At 40.0% G+C, this 15535-nt stretch overlaps 2 protein-coding genes across 8 annotated transcripts in view; one reads left to right on the top strand and one right to left on the bottom strand.

The window, feature by feature from the left end:
- Positions 1 to 8855, top strand: part of LOC309654727 (uncharacterized protein) — a gene marked incomplete at its 5' end in the record, with an annotated part of 31885 nt that extends 23030 nt beyond the window's left edge. Inside the window, one exon of the mRNA XM_082449140.1 lies at positions 2754 to 8855. Within this exon, the coding sequence (XP_082305266.1) occupies positions 2754 to 2886 (133 nt within the window). The 3' untranslated portion in view covers positions 2887 to 8855. The remainder of the gene's footprint in view (positions 1 to 2753) is intronic.
- The window catches only part of TM2D3 (TM2 domain containing 3), a 187458-nt gene that overhangs the window by 61368 nt on the left and 110555 nt on the right, over positions 1 to 15535 (bottom strand). For 3 of the 7 annotated variants that reach the window (XR_014260303.1, XR_014260306.1, XR_014260307.1), the window contains 2 exons: positions 15234 to 15448; positions 3461 to 11267 (listed from right to left, as the gene is read on the bottom strand). The gene's annotated coding sequence lies outside the window, so the exon portion shown is untranslated. Of the gene's footprint in view, positions 1 to 3460; positions 11268 to 15233; positions 15449 to 15535 lie in introns of those variants that run through there. The other 4 variants (XR_014260304.1, XR_014260305.1, XR_014260308.1 and 1 more) reach the window with 4 other exon arrangements.

The raw sequence follows: 15535 nt of genomic DNA, 5'->3' as shown, positions 1-15535 counted from the left end.
ATAATGTCTTTGTCTGGTTTTGGTATCAGAGAAATGCTGGCCTCAAAGAATGAGTTGCAAAGTATTTCCTCCTTTTCAATTTTCTGGAAGAGTTTGTATAGAACTGATGTTATTTCTTCCTTAAATGTATGGCAGAATACACCAGCGAAGCCATCTGTGCCTGGAGTCATCTTTTTGGAAAGATTTTTACTTACAAATTAAACTTCTTTAATAGATTTATTCATATTCAGATTATACATTTTTGATTCAGATTATCTATTTCAAATTCAGATTCTTTTTATTTTTTGTGTGATAAAATATTCATAACATACAATTTACCATTTCAAATATTTTAAATATACAATTCAAGGGCACTAAGCACATAAACAATGTCCCATAACCATCACCACTATTTCCAGAACGCTCTCATCATTCCAAACAGAAACTCTGTACCCATTAAACAGTTAACCGCTTTTCCCCCCTCCTCTCAGTCCAGTAACCTCTATTCCTCTCTATGAAATTTGCCTATTATAGATTTTTCATGTAAGTGGAATCATACAACATGTGTCTTTTTGTGTCTGGCTTACTCACTCAGCTTAATGTTTTCAAGGTTCATCCATGTTGTAGCAAGTATCAGAATGTTGTTTTTTATTATGGCTGTTTCTTTTTGAGTGAGCTTTGAAAGTTTATATCTTTCAAGGGAAGTCTCTTTCATCTCAATTATTAAATTGACTCATATGAAGTTATTTATAATACTTTATAATTTTCCTTTTAATGTATATAAAGTCTGTAGTGATGTCCCCTCTCTCATTCCTGATATTGGTAATTTGTATCTTTGATCTTTTTTTCTGGTACTTCTGGCAAGAAGCTTATGAGTTTTATTGATTTTATCAAAGAACAAACTTTTGGTTTCACTGATTTTTTTCTTTTGTTTTCTATTCTCTATTTTATTTATTTATACTCTTTATTGTTTCTTTTCTTCTGTTTTGAGTTTAATTTTTCTTCTTTCTCTTATTTCTTATAGTATAAGCTGAAGTAATTTATTTGAGACTTTTCTTTTTTCTAATACAGTAAGTCCCCTACATACAAACCTTCCAGTTGTGAACTTTCAAAGACGCAAACATGCGTTTGCATGTCCAATCATGTAAGTTAGTTCACATGTCTGGCGTTATCTGTAAAAGTTGGGTACCTAGGCTAACTCTGTTGGACTTAGGAACAAATTGGACTTACGAACGCACTCTTGGAATGGAACTCATTCATATGTAGGAGACTTACTGTATATGCATTTGGTACTATAAATTTTCCCCTAACTAAAGCATAGTGCATCCCACAAACTTTGATAGGTTGCATTTTCATTTTGATTCAGTTCCCTTTTGATTTCTTCCTTGACCTTTGGGTTATTTTAAAATGTGTTGTTTAATTTCCAAATATTTCAAGATATTCAGCAATCCTTACATTATTAACTTTTAATTCCATTGTGATCAGAGAACAGACTGTTTGATTTAAATTCTTATACAGTTATTGAATTTTTTATTGCCCAAGAATATACTATTTTAGTGGGCGTTCCATATGTACTGCAAAAGAATGTGTATTCTTCTGTTGTTAAGTGTAAAGTTGTATAAATATCAATTAGAACATGTTGGTTTAAAGTATTGTTCAAGGCTTCTATATCTTTACTGATTTTCTATCTACTTTTTATTCAAATTATTGAGAGTAGAATGTTGAAATCTCTAACTATAATTTGGATTTGTCCATTTCTCCTTACAATTCTATTCACTCTCGCTTCAAGTATTTTGAAGTTCTGTTATGATGTGCATTAATGCTTACATTTGTTTTGTACACTCTTGGTAACTTGCTTCTTTTATCATTATCAAATTATCGTCTTTATCCCTAATAATATTCTTTGCTCTGAAATTTAATTTCTCTGATAGCCACTCCTTCTTTCTTTAAATTGGTTTTAGACTACTGGATCTAAATTTTTTAAATCTATTTTTCACCTTGTATGCCTTCTTTCAACTTTTACTTTTAACCTGTTTGTGTCTTTATATTTTAATGGGTTTCTTTTAGAAAGCAAATAGTTATCTTGCTTTTTTTATTCATTCTGACTATCTCTGCCTTTTGATTGGGGATGTTTATACCATTTACATTAAGTGTGATTATTAATGTGTTTGGGTTTAAATACATCATTTTGATATTTGTTTCCTATTTGTCTCATCTTTTATTTGTTTCTGTTTTCCTTCTGTGCTGGCTTCTTTTGGATTGAGTATTTTTATAATTTAATTTTATCTCCTCTTTTGGCTTACTAGCTGTAAGCCTTTACTTTCTTATTTTACTGGTTACTTTAGGGTTTATGGTATACATCTTTAACTTATTACAGTCTCACTTAAAGTAATATTATACCATTTTGTATGTAGTATAAGAATTTTACAACAGTATATTTCCATTCTTCCTCCCCTGAATTTTGTGCTATATTTTGTCTAGATTTTACATGTTATAAACTTAACCCTCTATGGTTACTATTTTTATATTTAAAATTAAGACTTTTTTAAAAACAAAAAAAGAAATCTTATATTCACATACACATCATTTCTGGTGCTTATCATTCCTTTGTGCAGATCCAGTTTTTCTTCTAGGATCATTTTCCTTCTGTCTCCATGACTTCTTTTAAAACTTCTTCTAGTTTGTTTCTGCAAGTGGTAACTTTTTTCTGCTTTAGTGTTTCCCAATTTCTCCATGTATAAAATTCTAGTCTGACAATGTTTTTTTCCTTTCAGTACATTAATATGTTGCTCCACTGTCTTCTGGCTTGCTTTGTTTCCAACAAGAAGTTGCTATCACTTTTATCTAATAGCAGTGTATATTTTTTTCTGGCTGCTCTTAAGATTTTCTCTTTACCTCTGGTTTTAAGCAATTTGATTATGATGTGTCTTTGTGTAGTTTTCTTTACATTTCTTGTGCTTGGGGTTTACTGAATTCCTTAGACCTGTGGATTTATAATTTTCATCAAAATTGGGGAAATTACAGCCATTATTTCTTCAAATGTTTTTTCTGCCTCCTACCCCAACCTCACCCCACTATCTTCTCCTTCTAGAGTTCCAATTACATATAATAGGCCATTTCAAGTCGCCCTACAGTTCAGTTTCATTTATTTTTCCAGATTTTTACTTGTTTTAGAAGAGAGGATAAATCTGATTCCTGTTACATTTATCACCAGGTAAAATAGAAGTCCAATAATCCTGTTTAATGGATAGATTTGTTTCTAAGATTTCAATTATGATTTTTTAAGCGTTCTTTTGCTTATCACAAGAGGGTGATGCTCATCAGGATGCACAGGATGAGGGAGGGAATCCCAGGAGGTCTACCTACTTCATGTAAAGATTTTCAAACATTCTTCCTCATTTGAGCCTCACCTAATTCCTTCATTCAGAGTTAACTGATGCTTTCAACTCCAGAGTCTTTTGGTAATTCTTCAGTTTCTAGATTTTCCCCTAGTGTAGGCTTCAGCTTTCATGGGTCCATTAACAGTTATTCCTCAGCCATCTACCTCCCAGCTTCCAAACGGATTGCTTCAGTCTCTCCTCCCATTCTCTTTGCCTTTACAGATCTAGCCCCCCATTTTCATTTTATTGAAATTGCTTCCTTTGTGAGAAAGCAACCATAAATTCAGGTGTTTTCTCTGCCATGTTAAACCAGAAGATAGATCTATTTCTAAAATATCTCTATTTGGAGCGCAGCCAAGGTTGCACCATGAGCAGCTGTACACTGGGGCTCGGGCCTCCCTGATGATTGACTGCCCCACTGGTTTCCCTACCTTCTCTGGACCTGGTCATCCTGTTGACACTTCTGTCAGGCTGCTCTGTTACGTGGCGCTTTCAGACTGCCCAGCACTGAGAGCAAAGGCATGTACCTTATAAGCAGGATATGGCAGAATTTTAAGCCAATCTGAGAGTCTCTGTTTTTCCGTGAGGGACTGCCCATTCGCAGCATGGATTTTAACCAAGGCAACAGCATCACTGTGAGGCAGAGGGACATGGGTATCCCGAATAAGAATAATATACTCTTGAGATTGAAGACAAGATGGCAGAGTAGATGACCTTGAGCTCACCTCCTCCTATGAGAACACCAAAATCACAACTGCTGAACAACCATCAATAAAAAAGACTGGAACCTACCAAAAAAGATACTATACATCCAAAAACAAAGAAAAAATCACAATGAAATGGTAGGAGGGGCACATTCATGATACAAAAAAATCCCATACCACCCTGGGTAGGCGACCCACAAACTGGAGAATAATTATATCACAGAAGTTCTTCCATGGAAGAGTTCTGAGCCCCACGTTTGGCATTAGGAGAAGGAGCCCCAGAGCATTTGGCTTTGAAGGCCAGCGGGTCTTGATCACAGGAAATCTATAGGACTGAGGGAAACAGAAACTCCACTCTTGGAGGGCACACACAACGTCTCATGCACACTGGGACCCAGGGCAAAAGCAGTGACTTCAAAGGAGCCTGGGTCAGACCTACCTGCTGGTCTTGGAGGGTCTCCTGGGGAGGCAAGGGGCAGCTGTGGCTCTCTCGGGACATAAAAGCTGGTGGCGAACATATACAGAGTACTCATCTGAGGGCTGACATCTTGCTTGGAACATTAGCACCAAGACCTGGCCCCACCCAACAGCCTGTAGGCTCCAGTGCTGGGACTCCTCAGGCCAAACAGCCAACAGGGTGGGAACACAGTCCTACCCATCAACAGACAGGCTGCCTAAAGACATCTGAGCCCACAGCCACCTCTAGACATGCCCCGTGACACGGTCCTGCCCACCAGAGAGCCAAGACCCAATTCCATCCACCAGTGGGCAGGCAACAGTCCCTCCCACCAGGAAGCCTACACAAGCCTTTAGTCCAGCCTCACCCACCAGGGAGCAGACACCAGAAGGAAGGAAACTATGTTCCTTAACCTGCAGAACTGAGTCTGTAAACACAGGTCAGAACCTACCCTGAGACCAGCTGGTCCCTGGCCCTTGGGTGATAAGAGGAGAGTATACTGCTGGTACACATAGGACTTCTCCTACAGAAGGCCACTTCTCCAAGGTCAAGAAACATAACTAAGCTACTACATCCATAAAAATACAAATATAAGTTTAAACAAAATGAGACAGCAAAGGAATATGTTCCAGACAAAAGAGCAAGGTAAAGCCCCAGAAGAACAACTAAGTTAAGTGGAGACAGGCAATCTACCTTAAAAAGAGTTCTGAGTAATGATAGTAAAGATGATCCAAGAATTTGGAAAAACAATGGACGCACAGAGTAAGAAGTTACAAAAAGTTATTTTTTAAAGCTTTTTTAAAAAAATTTATTTACTTTTTATTTTATTTATTTTTGGTTGTGTTGGGTCTTTATTGCTGCGCGTGGGCTTTCTCTAGTTGTGGTGAGCAGGGGCTACTCTTCATTGCAGTGCACAGGCTTCTCATTGTGGTGGCTTCTCCTGTTGCAGAGCACGGGCTCTAGGTGTGCAGGCTTCAGTAGTTGTGGCACGCGGGCTCAGTAGTTGTGGCTCGTGGGCTCTAGAGCACAGGCTCAGTAGTTGTGGCTCATGGGCTTAGTTGCTCCGCAGCATGTGGGATCTTCCCGGACCAGGGCTCAAACCTATGTCCCCTGCATTGGCAGGCAGATTCTTAACCACTGCACCACCAGGGAAGCCCCACAAAAAGTTTTTGACAAAGAATTAGAAAAAATAATGAACAACCAAACAGAGTTGAAGAATAAAATAACTAAAGTGAAAAATACACTAGAAGGAATCAATAGCAGAATAAATGAAACAGAAAAATGGATAAGTGACCAGGAATACAGAGTGGTGGAAATCACTGCCTTGGAACAGAATAAAGAAAAAATGAAAAATGACGACAGTTTAAGAGACCTCTGGGACAATGTCAAATGCACCAACGCTTGCATTACAGGGGTCCCAGAAGGAAAAGAGAGAGAGAAGAGGCCTGAGAAGATATCTGAAGAGATAATAGCTGAAAACTTCCCTAACATGGGAAAGGAAGCAGTCACCCAATCCAGGAAGTGCAGAGAGTCCTATACAGGATTAACCCAAGGAGGACCACGCTGAGACACATAGTAATCAAACTGACAAAAATTAAGGATAAATAGAAAATATTAAAAGCAGCAAGGGAAAAGCAACAAATGACATAAAAGGAAATCCCCATAAGTTTATCAGCTGATTTTTCAGCAGAAACTCTGCAGACCAAAAGGGAGTGGAATGATGTATTTAAAGTGATGAAAGGGGGGCTTCCTTGGTGGCACAGTGGTTAAGAATCTGCCTGCCAATGCAGGGGACATGGGTTCAAGACCTGATCCGGGAAGATCCCACATGCCGCAGAGCAACTAAGCCTGTGCACCACAACTACTGAGCCTGTGCTCTAGAGCCCACAAGCCACAACTACTGAGCCCATGAGCCTCAACTACTGAGCCCGTGTGCCACAACTACTGAAGCCCGCACACCTAGAGCCCGTGCTCTGCAACAAGAGAAGCCACCGCAATGAGAAGCCCATGCACTGCAACGCAGAGTAGACCCACTCGCCACAACTAGAGAAAGCCCACACGCAGCAATGAAGACCCAATGCAGCCAAAGACAAATAAGTAAAAGAAATAAATTTTTTTTAAAAAGTGGTGAAAGGGAAAAACCTACAACCAAATGTACTCTACCCAGCAAGGCTCTCGTTCAGATTTGACAGAGAAATCAAAAGCTTTACAGAAAAGCAAAAGCTAAAAGAGTTCAGCACCACCAAACCAGCTTTACAACAAATGCTAAAGGAACTTCTCCAGGCAGAAAAGAAAAGGCCACAATGAGAAACAAGGAAAGTACAAAATGGGAAAGCTCACTGGTAAAGGCAAACATACAGTAAAGGTAGGAAAGGTTGGATACACACAAATAGGGTATCAAAACCACTAATCATAAGAGGAGGAAAGTACAAATCTAGGATATCTGAAATGCATTTGAAATTAAGAGATCAGCAACTTAAAACAATCATGTATTTATATAGACTGCTATAGCAAAACCTCATGGTAACCGCAAACCAAAAATCTGTAATAGATACACACACTCAAAAAGAAAAAAGGAATCTAAACTAAAAATAGTTATCAAAACACAAGAGAACAAAAGAGGAAAGGAAGAAAAAAGACCTACAAAAAAAATCCAAAACTATTAACAAAATGGAAATAAGAACATACATACCGATAATTACCTTAAATATAAACAGATAAAATGCTCCAACCAAAAGACATAGACTGGCTGAATGGTTACAAAAGCAAGACCCATATATATGCTGTCTACAACACAGCATAGACTTTACTGTTTTTTTAGTATTTATTTATTTATTTTTATTTTTGGCTGTCAGGTCTTAGTTGTGGCACACGGGATCTTCTGTTGTGGCGCACGGGCTTCTCTCTAGTAGTGGCGTGCAGGTTTTCTCTCTCTAGTTGTGGCGTGCAGGCTCCAGAGCGCATGGGTTCTGTAATGTGGCGCATGTGCTCCAGAGCATGTGGGCTCTCTAGTTGAGGACACGGAGGCCCAGTAGTTGCACTGCACGGGACTAGTTGCCCCGCAGCATGTGGGATCTTAGTTCCCTGACCAGGGATTGAACCCTTGTCCGGTGCATTGGAAGGTAGATTCTCTACCACTGCACCACCAGGGAATTTCCAAGGCAGCATAGACTTTCAATAGACTTTAAAATGAAAGCTGTTACAAGAGACAAAGAAAGACACTACATAATGATAAACGAGTTAATCCACAAAGAAGATATAACAATTGTAAATATATATACACCCAACAGAACAGCATATCAATATGTAAGACAAATGTTAACAGACATAAAAGTAGAAATTGACAGTAACATAATAATAGTGGGGGGCTTTAACACCTCACTTTCATTGATGGATAGATCATCCAGACAGAAAATCAATAAGGAAATACAGGCCTTAAATGACTCATTAGACCAGATGGACTTAGTTGATACTTACAGACCATTCCATCTGAAAGCAGCAGAATAAACATTCTTTTCAAGTGCACATGGAACATTCTTCAGGACAGATCACATGCTGGGCCGTAAAGTGAGCCTCAGTAAATTTAAGAAAATTGAAATTGTATCAAGAAACTTTTCCAACCACAATGCTATAAGATTAGAAATCAAGTATGAGAAAAAAAATACTGCAAAAAAACAAAAACACAAAAACGTGAAGCCAAACAATATGCTACTTAACAACCAATGGATCACTGAAGAAGACAAAGAAGATGTCAAAAAATACCTAGAGACAAAGGAAAACAAAAACACGACAACCCAAAACCCATAATACAAATCCTATGGGATGCAGCAAAGGCAGTTCTACGAGGGAAGTTTATAGCAATACGAGCTCACCTCAGGAAACAAGAAAAAATCTCAAATAAACAACTTAACCTTACACCTAAAGCAACAAGAGAAAGAAGAACAAACAAAAACCAAAGTTAGCAGAAAGAAAGAAATCACAAAGATCAGCGAAGAAATAAATGAAACAGAGACTAAAAAACAATAAAGAGATCAAGGAAACTAAAAGCTGGTTCCTTGAAAAGATAAACAAAATTGATAAACCTTTAGCCAGACTGATGAAGAAAAAAAGGGAGAGGGTTCAAATCCATAAAATTAGAAATGAAAAAGGAGAAGTTACAACTGACACCATAGAAATACAAAGGACCATAAAAGACTACTAGAAGCAACTATATGTTAATAAAATGGACAACCTAGAAGAAATGGACAAAATCTCAGAAAGGTACAATCTCCCAAGACTGAACCAGGAAGAAATAGAAAATATGAACAGACCAATTCCAAGTACTGAGATTGAATCTGTGATTTAAAAGCTTCCAACAAACAAAAGTCCATGACCCGATGGCTTCACAGGCAAATTCTAGCAAACATTTACAGAAGAATTAACACCTAAACTTCTGAAACTATTCCAGAGGAAGGAACTCTTCCAAACTCATTCTATGAGGACAGCATCACCCTGATACCAAAACCAGACAAAGATACCACACACACAAAAAAAGAGAACTACAGGCCAATTTTGCTGACGAACATAGATGCAAAAATCCTCAACAGAATACTAGCAAACTGAATCCAACAATACATGAAAAGGATCATACACCATGATCAAGTGTGATTTATCCCAGGGATGCAAGGATTTTTCAATATCTGCAAATCAATCAGTGTGATAAACCACATTAACAAATTGAAGAATAAAAACCATATGATCATCTCAATAGATGCATAAAAGCTTTTGATAAAATTGAACATCCATTTATGATAAAAACTATCATGAAAGTGGGCATAGAGGGAACTGACTTCAACATAATACAGGTCATATATGACAAAACCTCAGCTAACATCATACTCAATGGTGAAAAGCTGAAAGTATTTCCTCTAAGATCAGGAACACAACAAGGATGTCCCATTTTGCCACTTTTGTTCAACATACTTTTGGAAGTGCTAGCCACAGCAATCAGAGAAGAAAAAGGAATCCAAATTGGAAAAGAAGTAAAACTGTCAGTGTTTGCAGATGGCACGATACTATACATAGAAAATCCTAAAGACACTACCAGAAAACTACTAGAGCTCATCAGTGAATTTGGTAAAGTTGCAGTATACAAAATTAATAAACAGAAATCTGTTGCATTTCTATACGCTAACAATGAAATATCAGAAAGAGAAATTAAGGAAACAATCCCATTTATGACTGCATCAAAATGAATAAAATACCTAGGAATAAACCTACCTAAGGAAGCAAAAGCCCTGTACTCTGAAAACTATAAGACCCTGATGAAAGATATCAAAAATGACACAAACAAATGGAAAGATATACCATTTTCTTGGATTGGAAGAATCAATATTGTCCAAATGACTATACTACCAAGGCAATCTACAGATTCAATGCAATTCCTATCAAATTACAAACTGCATTTTTCTTAGAACTAGAACGAAAAAATTTCAAATTTGTATGAAAACACAAAAGACCCCAAATAGCCAAAGCAATCTTGAGAAAGAAAAACAAAAGTTGGAGGAATCAGGCTCCCTGACTTCAGGCTATACTACAAAGCTACAGTAACCAAAACAGTATGGTACTGGCACAAAAACAAAAATATAGACCATGGAACAGGATAGAAAGCCCAGAAATAAACCCATGCACTTATGGTCAATTAATCTATGAAAAGGAGGCAAGAATATACAATGGAGAAAGACAGTCTCTTCAATAAGTGGTGCCGGGAAAACTGGACAGCTACATGTAAAAGAATGAAATTAGAAGATTCTCTAACACCATACACAAAAATAAACTCAAAATGGATTAAAGACCTAAATGCAAGACCAGATACTATAAAACTCCTAGAGGAAAACACAGGCAGAACAGTCTTTGACATAAAGCAATATCTTTTTGGATTACATCTTCTAGAGTAACTGAAATAAAAACAAGAGTAAACAAATGGGACCTAATTAAACTTAAAAGCTTTTGCACAGCAAAGGAAACCATAAACAAAACAAAAAGACAACCTACAGAATGGGTGAAAATATTTGGAAACGATGCAACTGACAAGGGATTAATCTCCAAAATATACATACAGCTCATACAGCTCAATATCAAAAAAACAAACAACCCAGTAAATAAATGGGCAGAGGATCTAAAAAGACATTTCTCCAAAGAAGACATACAGGTGGCCAATAGACACATGAAAAGATGCTCAACTTCGCTAAGTATTAAAGAAATGGAAGTCAAAACTATAATGAGGTATCATCTCACACTAGTCAGAATGGACATCATCAAAAAGTCTATAAAAAATAAATGCTGGAGAAGGTGTGGAGAAAAGAGAATCTTCCTGTACTGTTGGTGGTAATGTAAACTGGTGCAGCCATTATGGAGAACAGTATGGAGGTTCCTTAAAAAACTAAAAATAGAGCTACCATATGATCCTGCAATCCCACTGCTTGGCATATATCCAGAGAAAACCATAATTCCAAAAGATACATGCACCCCAATGTTCACTGCAGCACTATTTACAATAGCCAAGACATGGAAACAACCTAAATGTCCATCGACAGATGAATGGATAAAGATGTGGTACATATATACAATGGAACATTACTCAGCCATAAAAAAGAATGAAATAATACCATTTGCAACAACATGGGTGGACCTAGAGATTATCATAGTAAGTGAAGTAAGTCTGACAGAGAAAGATAAATACCGTATGATATCACTTGTATGTGGAATCTAAAAAAAAGGATACAAATGATCTTATTTACAAAACAGAAATAGACTCACGGAAATAGGAAACAAACTTACGGTTACCAAAGTGGGGGGGAAGGATAAATTAGGAGTTTGGGATTAAAATATACACACTACTATATATAAAATAGATAACCAAAAAGGACAGACTATACAGCACAGGGAACTATACTCAGTATCTTGTAATAACCTATAATGGAAGAGAATGTAAGAAATATATATATCTGAATTACTTTATTGTACACCTGAAACAACACTGTAAATCAACTATATTTCAATAAAAATTTTTTTAAAAAGAAAGAACAAAAAAAATCTCTATTTTTCTTTGCTAATATTCTTCTCTCCATTTTCTGTCTGAAAATGGATAGTAGTTGGGTGCTGCCCTCTTGGAGTAATGCTTTAGGTCCCTTAAGTTTTCTCTCATATATGTTATATCTTTGTTCTTGTGTTTCACATCCAAAAGGTTTCAACTTTATCTCTCAGCTCTTCCTCTGAATGTTTAGCTTCGAAAAATGCCTTCTTGATTCTTCCCTAGAGCCTTCAGAGGGAGCACAGACCTGCCAACACCTGATTTCAAACTACTAACCTCTAGAACTGTGAGGGAAAGAATTTCTGTTGTTTTAAGCCAGAAGTCAAACAACAAACAAACAAAAACCGCTCCTTCTCATTCTCTTTTCATAGCATCCACTTCTGATTTTGTGGATGCAAAATCTCCCCCAGATTTCTCTGAGGATACTAACTAGATTTGTCAGGTTCTCTCTCTTCCCTGGGTTGTGTTTTTAATCTTATGCAGTCAGCTATTCTGTTCAATATTCTTGGTCTTTTTTTTTTCCAGATGGCCAGCTTTCCCCATGTGTCTGGCTATGTTTAGTCCTCTGTTCATATTTGAGGTTGAAGGACCATATTTACAGTAGCTGGCATGTTGTGTCTTGTCAACAAGCCACACCCTTGAGCTAATAAAAGGCCTGGACGGGAGTATCACATGTGGGGTTGGCCTTGTGCACCAGCAGACTTTGCTTTAGGGTTCACAAGTAGGATGCTGGTGCTCTTGGGACCATTCTTTGATATTAGAATGGGAAGTCACCAATACTGACACTAGGAACCTTGGATCTCCTTGGTCAAATGACTTTAGGAAGAGCCTTCTGGTTTTTTAGTTTGCTTAGGAATAAATATCTAATGTTGGTCTCTCCCTGTGAAGTGAGCGGGGATTTAGAGAAGGGACTGATTGACACAACTGTTGACAAACGTTTAAACATTCTGTGTGATGCCCTCCTTCACTTTCCAGTCTCTCTTGTGTTCTGTTGGGAGGACTGGCCACTGCTGTGAGCCCCACTGCCATGTTCTCTGCACTGCACACCCATCCTTGGCTTTTTCCCATCTGTTACCTGTGCCTTCTGCTCTCTATCTCCCTACATCCATTTTAATGTCTTATTTGCCTATAACCCTTTCTCCAACCCCCTTCCTGTTTGGGGATATTTTTTCATTTTGTACCTTTTCATTGGGATTTGGAAGGAAAAAGAAAAATCCATGTGAAAAATCCACCTTCTTAAACCAGAAGTCTGTTTTTCCCCAGTTTTATGAGCCCTTAAGCTTCTGCAGAATAAACACATAATTGGTTTTTCCTTAACTCAGACAAATGTCTAAGTAGCAGTCAAAGAACGTTCCAAGTTCTTGAGCCAGCTGGTGCCATGGGTCTGTGGTGCACAGACTTGATGTCTGCTGGTTTGTGGGGGTAACAGAGTCCCCTGGATCTGAAGCCAGATTTGCTGTAGCAAGATCTCTGACTCCAAAGGATTACAAAATACTGAATTACTGCCGTGTACACCCAATAAGCAACCTGGAGCTGCATCTTGGGTTGATCTGAGTTACAGCCAGAGTGTATTGGTCCTTGGGTGATTCTATCCTGTGAATAATACATTACCCGAGCCCTGTGTTGGAGACGGATTGCCCTAATACCCATCCAAGGGACCTGTTGCTGGGATGTGTACAGCTCCAACCCATCATTCTGGTGCTGTTTTATTGATGCCAAAGAGTCCCCATAGGTGATGTATTACACAGCGGGGAGATGGCCCCTGGAGGAAGTGAAAGATCTGCAAGAAAACTCTTAATAATTATTGGAGAAAAGACAGCTACCATGCTGCATATAAAGGGTCTTTTTCTCCCCCCCTGTCAACTAGGGGAGAATATTGATATGCACTTTGCTTTTCCCAGGTTATCTCCTGCTCTCCTATTATACGTTTGGATACAGCTAAGAATAATTCTTCAGAGCCACCCTCCCCCCACCAAAAAAAATCCTTATCCCCTGAGTATCTCTGAACCTCCACAGATTCAAAGATGGGTAAGCATTAAAATGTCACCATCTCCTGGACTTGGTGCTTTTAAATTTCCTGTTTCACAACTACTGAGATGTAATTTCACGAGCAAAAATACCTGTCAGGGAGAATATTAAACAACTCCACACCTTCAGCCGTCCTGTCTTCAGCTATTTACAGATATGTTTTTAAAATATACCATTTAAATATGAACGGCAACTTCCTGTTAAACTTTGGATGTAGCAACTGGCAAGAAATGTGGCCCCCCCCATTGGTGAGAGAGGAAAAATTGATTTCTGTATACAAAGCCCTAACATAACAAACAAGCAGAAGCACTTCCTGATAAATAGCGCCAAGCAAACATTCATATCCTTGCCTCCACCGTATTCAAAATATTTTTGCTAGACCAAGTGCAAAGTATTATTATCATTAAGTTTATCCTCCTTGGAACTGACCAGTTCCAAGTTCTACCAGAAGGTCTGATAGGAGTCAAGGGTATGGACGTTTATCATGGCAGTTACTTTGGTTTTAATTCTCTTCCAAAAAATGCTGCAGAGCCATGGATGGATATAAACATCGCCGTACTTGAGGAAACCCACACCCAACAGCCCCAGGGCTGCAGCAGCCACCCCACAAACCAGCAAAACGGAAATTCCAGAGCAGTAAACAGTCAGAACTCAGATCCAGGGGCAGTCCCTGAGGGCACCACGGGGAAGAAAGGCACGGACAGTGGCAAAGACATCTGGGTCCCCACGGCTCCCTCCAGCTGCCACCACGAAACCTGGCTGGGAGTGGATTTGGGTCCCAAGGAAAACCCGCATCTGTGTCCTCTTTGTTCACCAAAGCGAAATCCTCCTCTGGTTGTTCCCTTTGTTTAAACCGCAAACAAAACCCTGTTTACTGCCGTGCTACACGGGTCCGGAAAAGAGCCCTCGTCACACGTGCACAGGCTGAGGAATCTGCACATCCTGACAGATACCCAGAAGGCCAGACGCCTTCGGGGAGAGTCGGGTCTTCCCCGTGTCCTGTTACGGTCACCGCCTGACCCCGCGCCCCCTCCAGGGGACCACTCTCAGCGCATCCTTTCTTACATGTATTCCCAGACAAGAGCCGCAACTCCAGAAACTAGATGGAGTAAAACAAAGGCAACCTTGTGCCAATGTTTCCAAGTTGAAGACACGAGGCCGGCACGTGACAAAGATCAACTTCGCCCAGGATAGGGAGTGGGGGGAGGTAATCCGTGGAGAGAAAGGGAGAGGGTGGAGCCCCAGAGGACCTGCAGGCACGGAAACAAAGTAGACCCTGGTCTGGGGCCGGGCAGGGGCGGGTCGCGAGGCGGAAGCGGCAGCCTCAGAGCCACGTGTCACCATCAACCACGCAGCTGGCAGCCATGCGGGTGGCCCGCTCAGACGACGCGCCCCCTCTCCACGAGCGGGGCTCGGAGGCGCTGTGGCCTGCCGGCTCCCCTGCCCCCGGGAAGCCCGGGAGCCCGGAAGCCCGAGGAGCCCCCTGTGGGCGAGCTGAGCTGCAGACCCGGCTCAGAGGCGCGCTGGTCAAAAGAAGGCTGCTGGACCGATGGGAGCTGTGCTGCCCGAGCGCCCAGTGAGCAGCGGCGCCGGCAGTGAGGACGTTTTCTTACCTCTCAAGGACACGGGAGCTCGGGTGGCGGGCAGTCCGTGCTCGTGCTCAGCAGGGTCTTGAGGGCGTCTCTCCGTCATCCCCTCCGTTTGCCACCTCCCTTCACATGGACCCAGGTGGCCGCCGGTTCTGCACGTCCTGTCTCCAAACTGCTGCTTAACTTCCACTGAGACAGGAGGGAAGGCAGGGCACGACCATTAAAAGAAGGACAGAGCCCTGGAGGACAGGACATAAACCGTCAGAACTCACTAGGCCCAAGATGGCGGAAGGTCCAATTTCCGGTGGACCTTGGGCCTCGTTATA

This window comes from Balaenoptera physalus, assembly GCF_965194825.1.
Source record: "Balaenoptera physalus genome assembly, chromosome: 2".
Classification (NCBI taxonomy): domain Eukaryota; kingdom Metazoa; phylum Chordata; class Mammalia; order Artiodactyla; family Balaenopteridae; genus Balaenoptera; species Balaenoptera physalus.
Note: the sequence above shows the minus strand (reverse complement) of the source record. Positions and strands in the feature narration are given on the sequence as shown.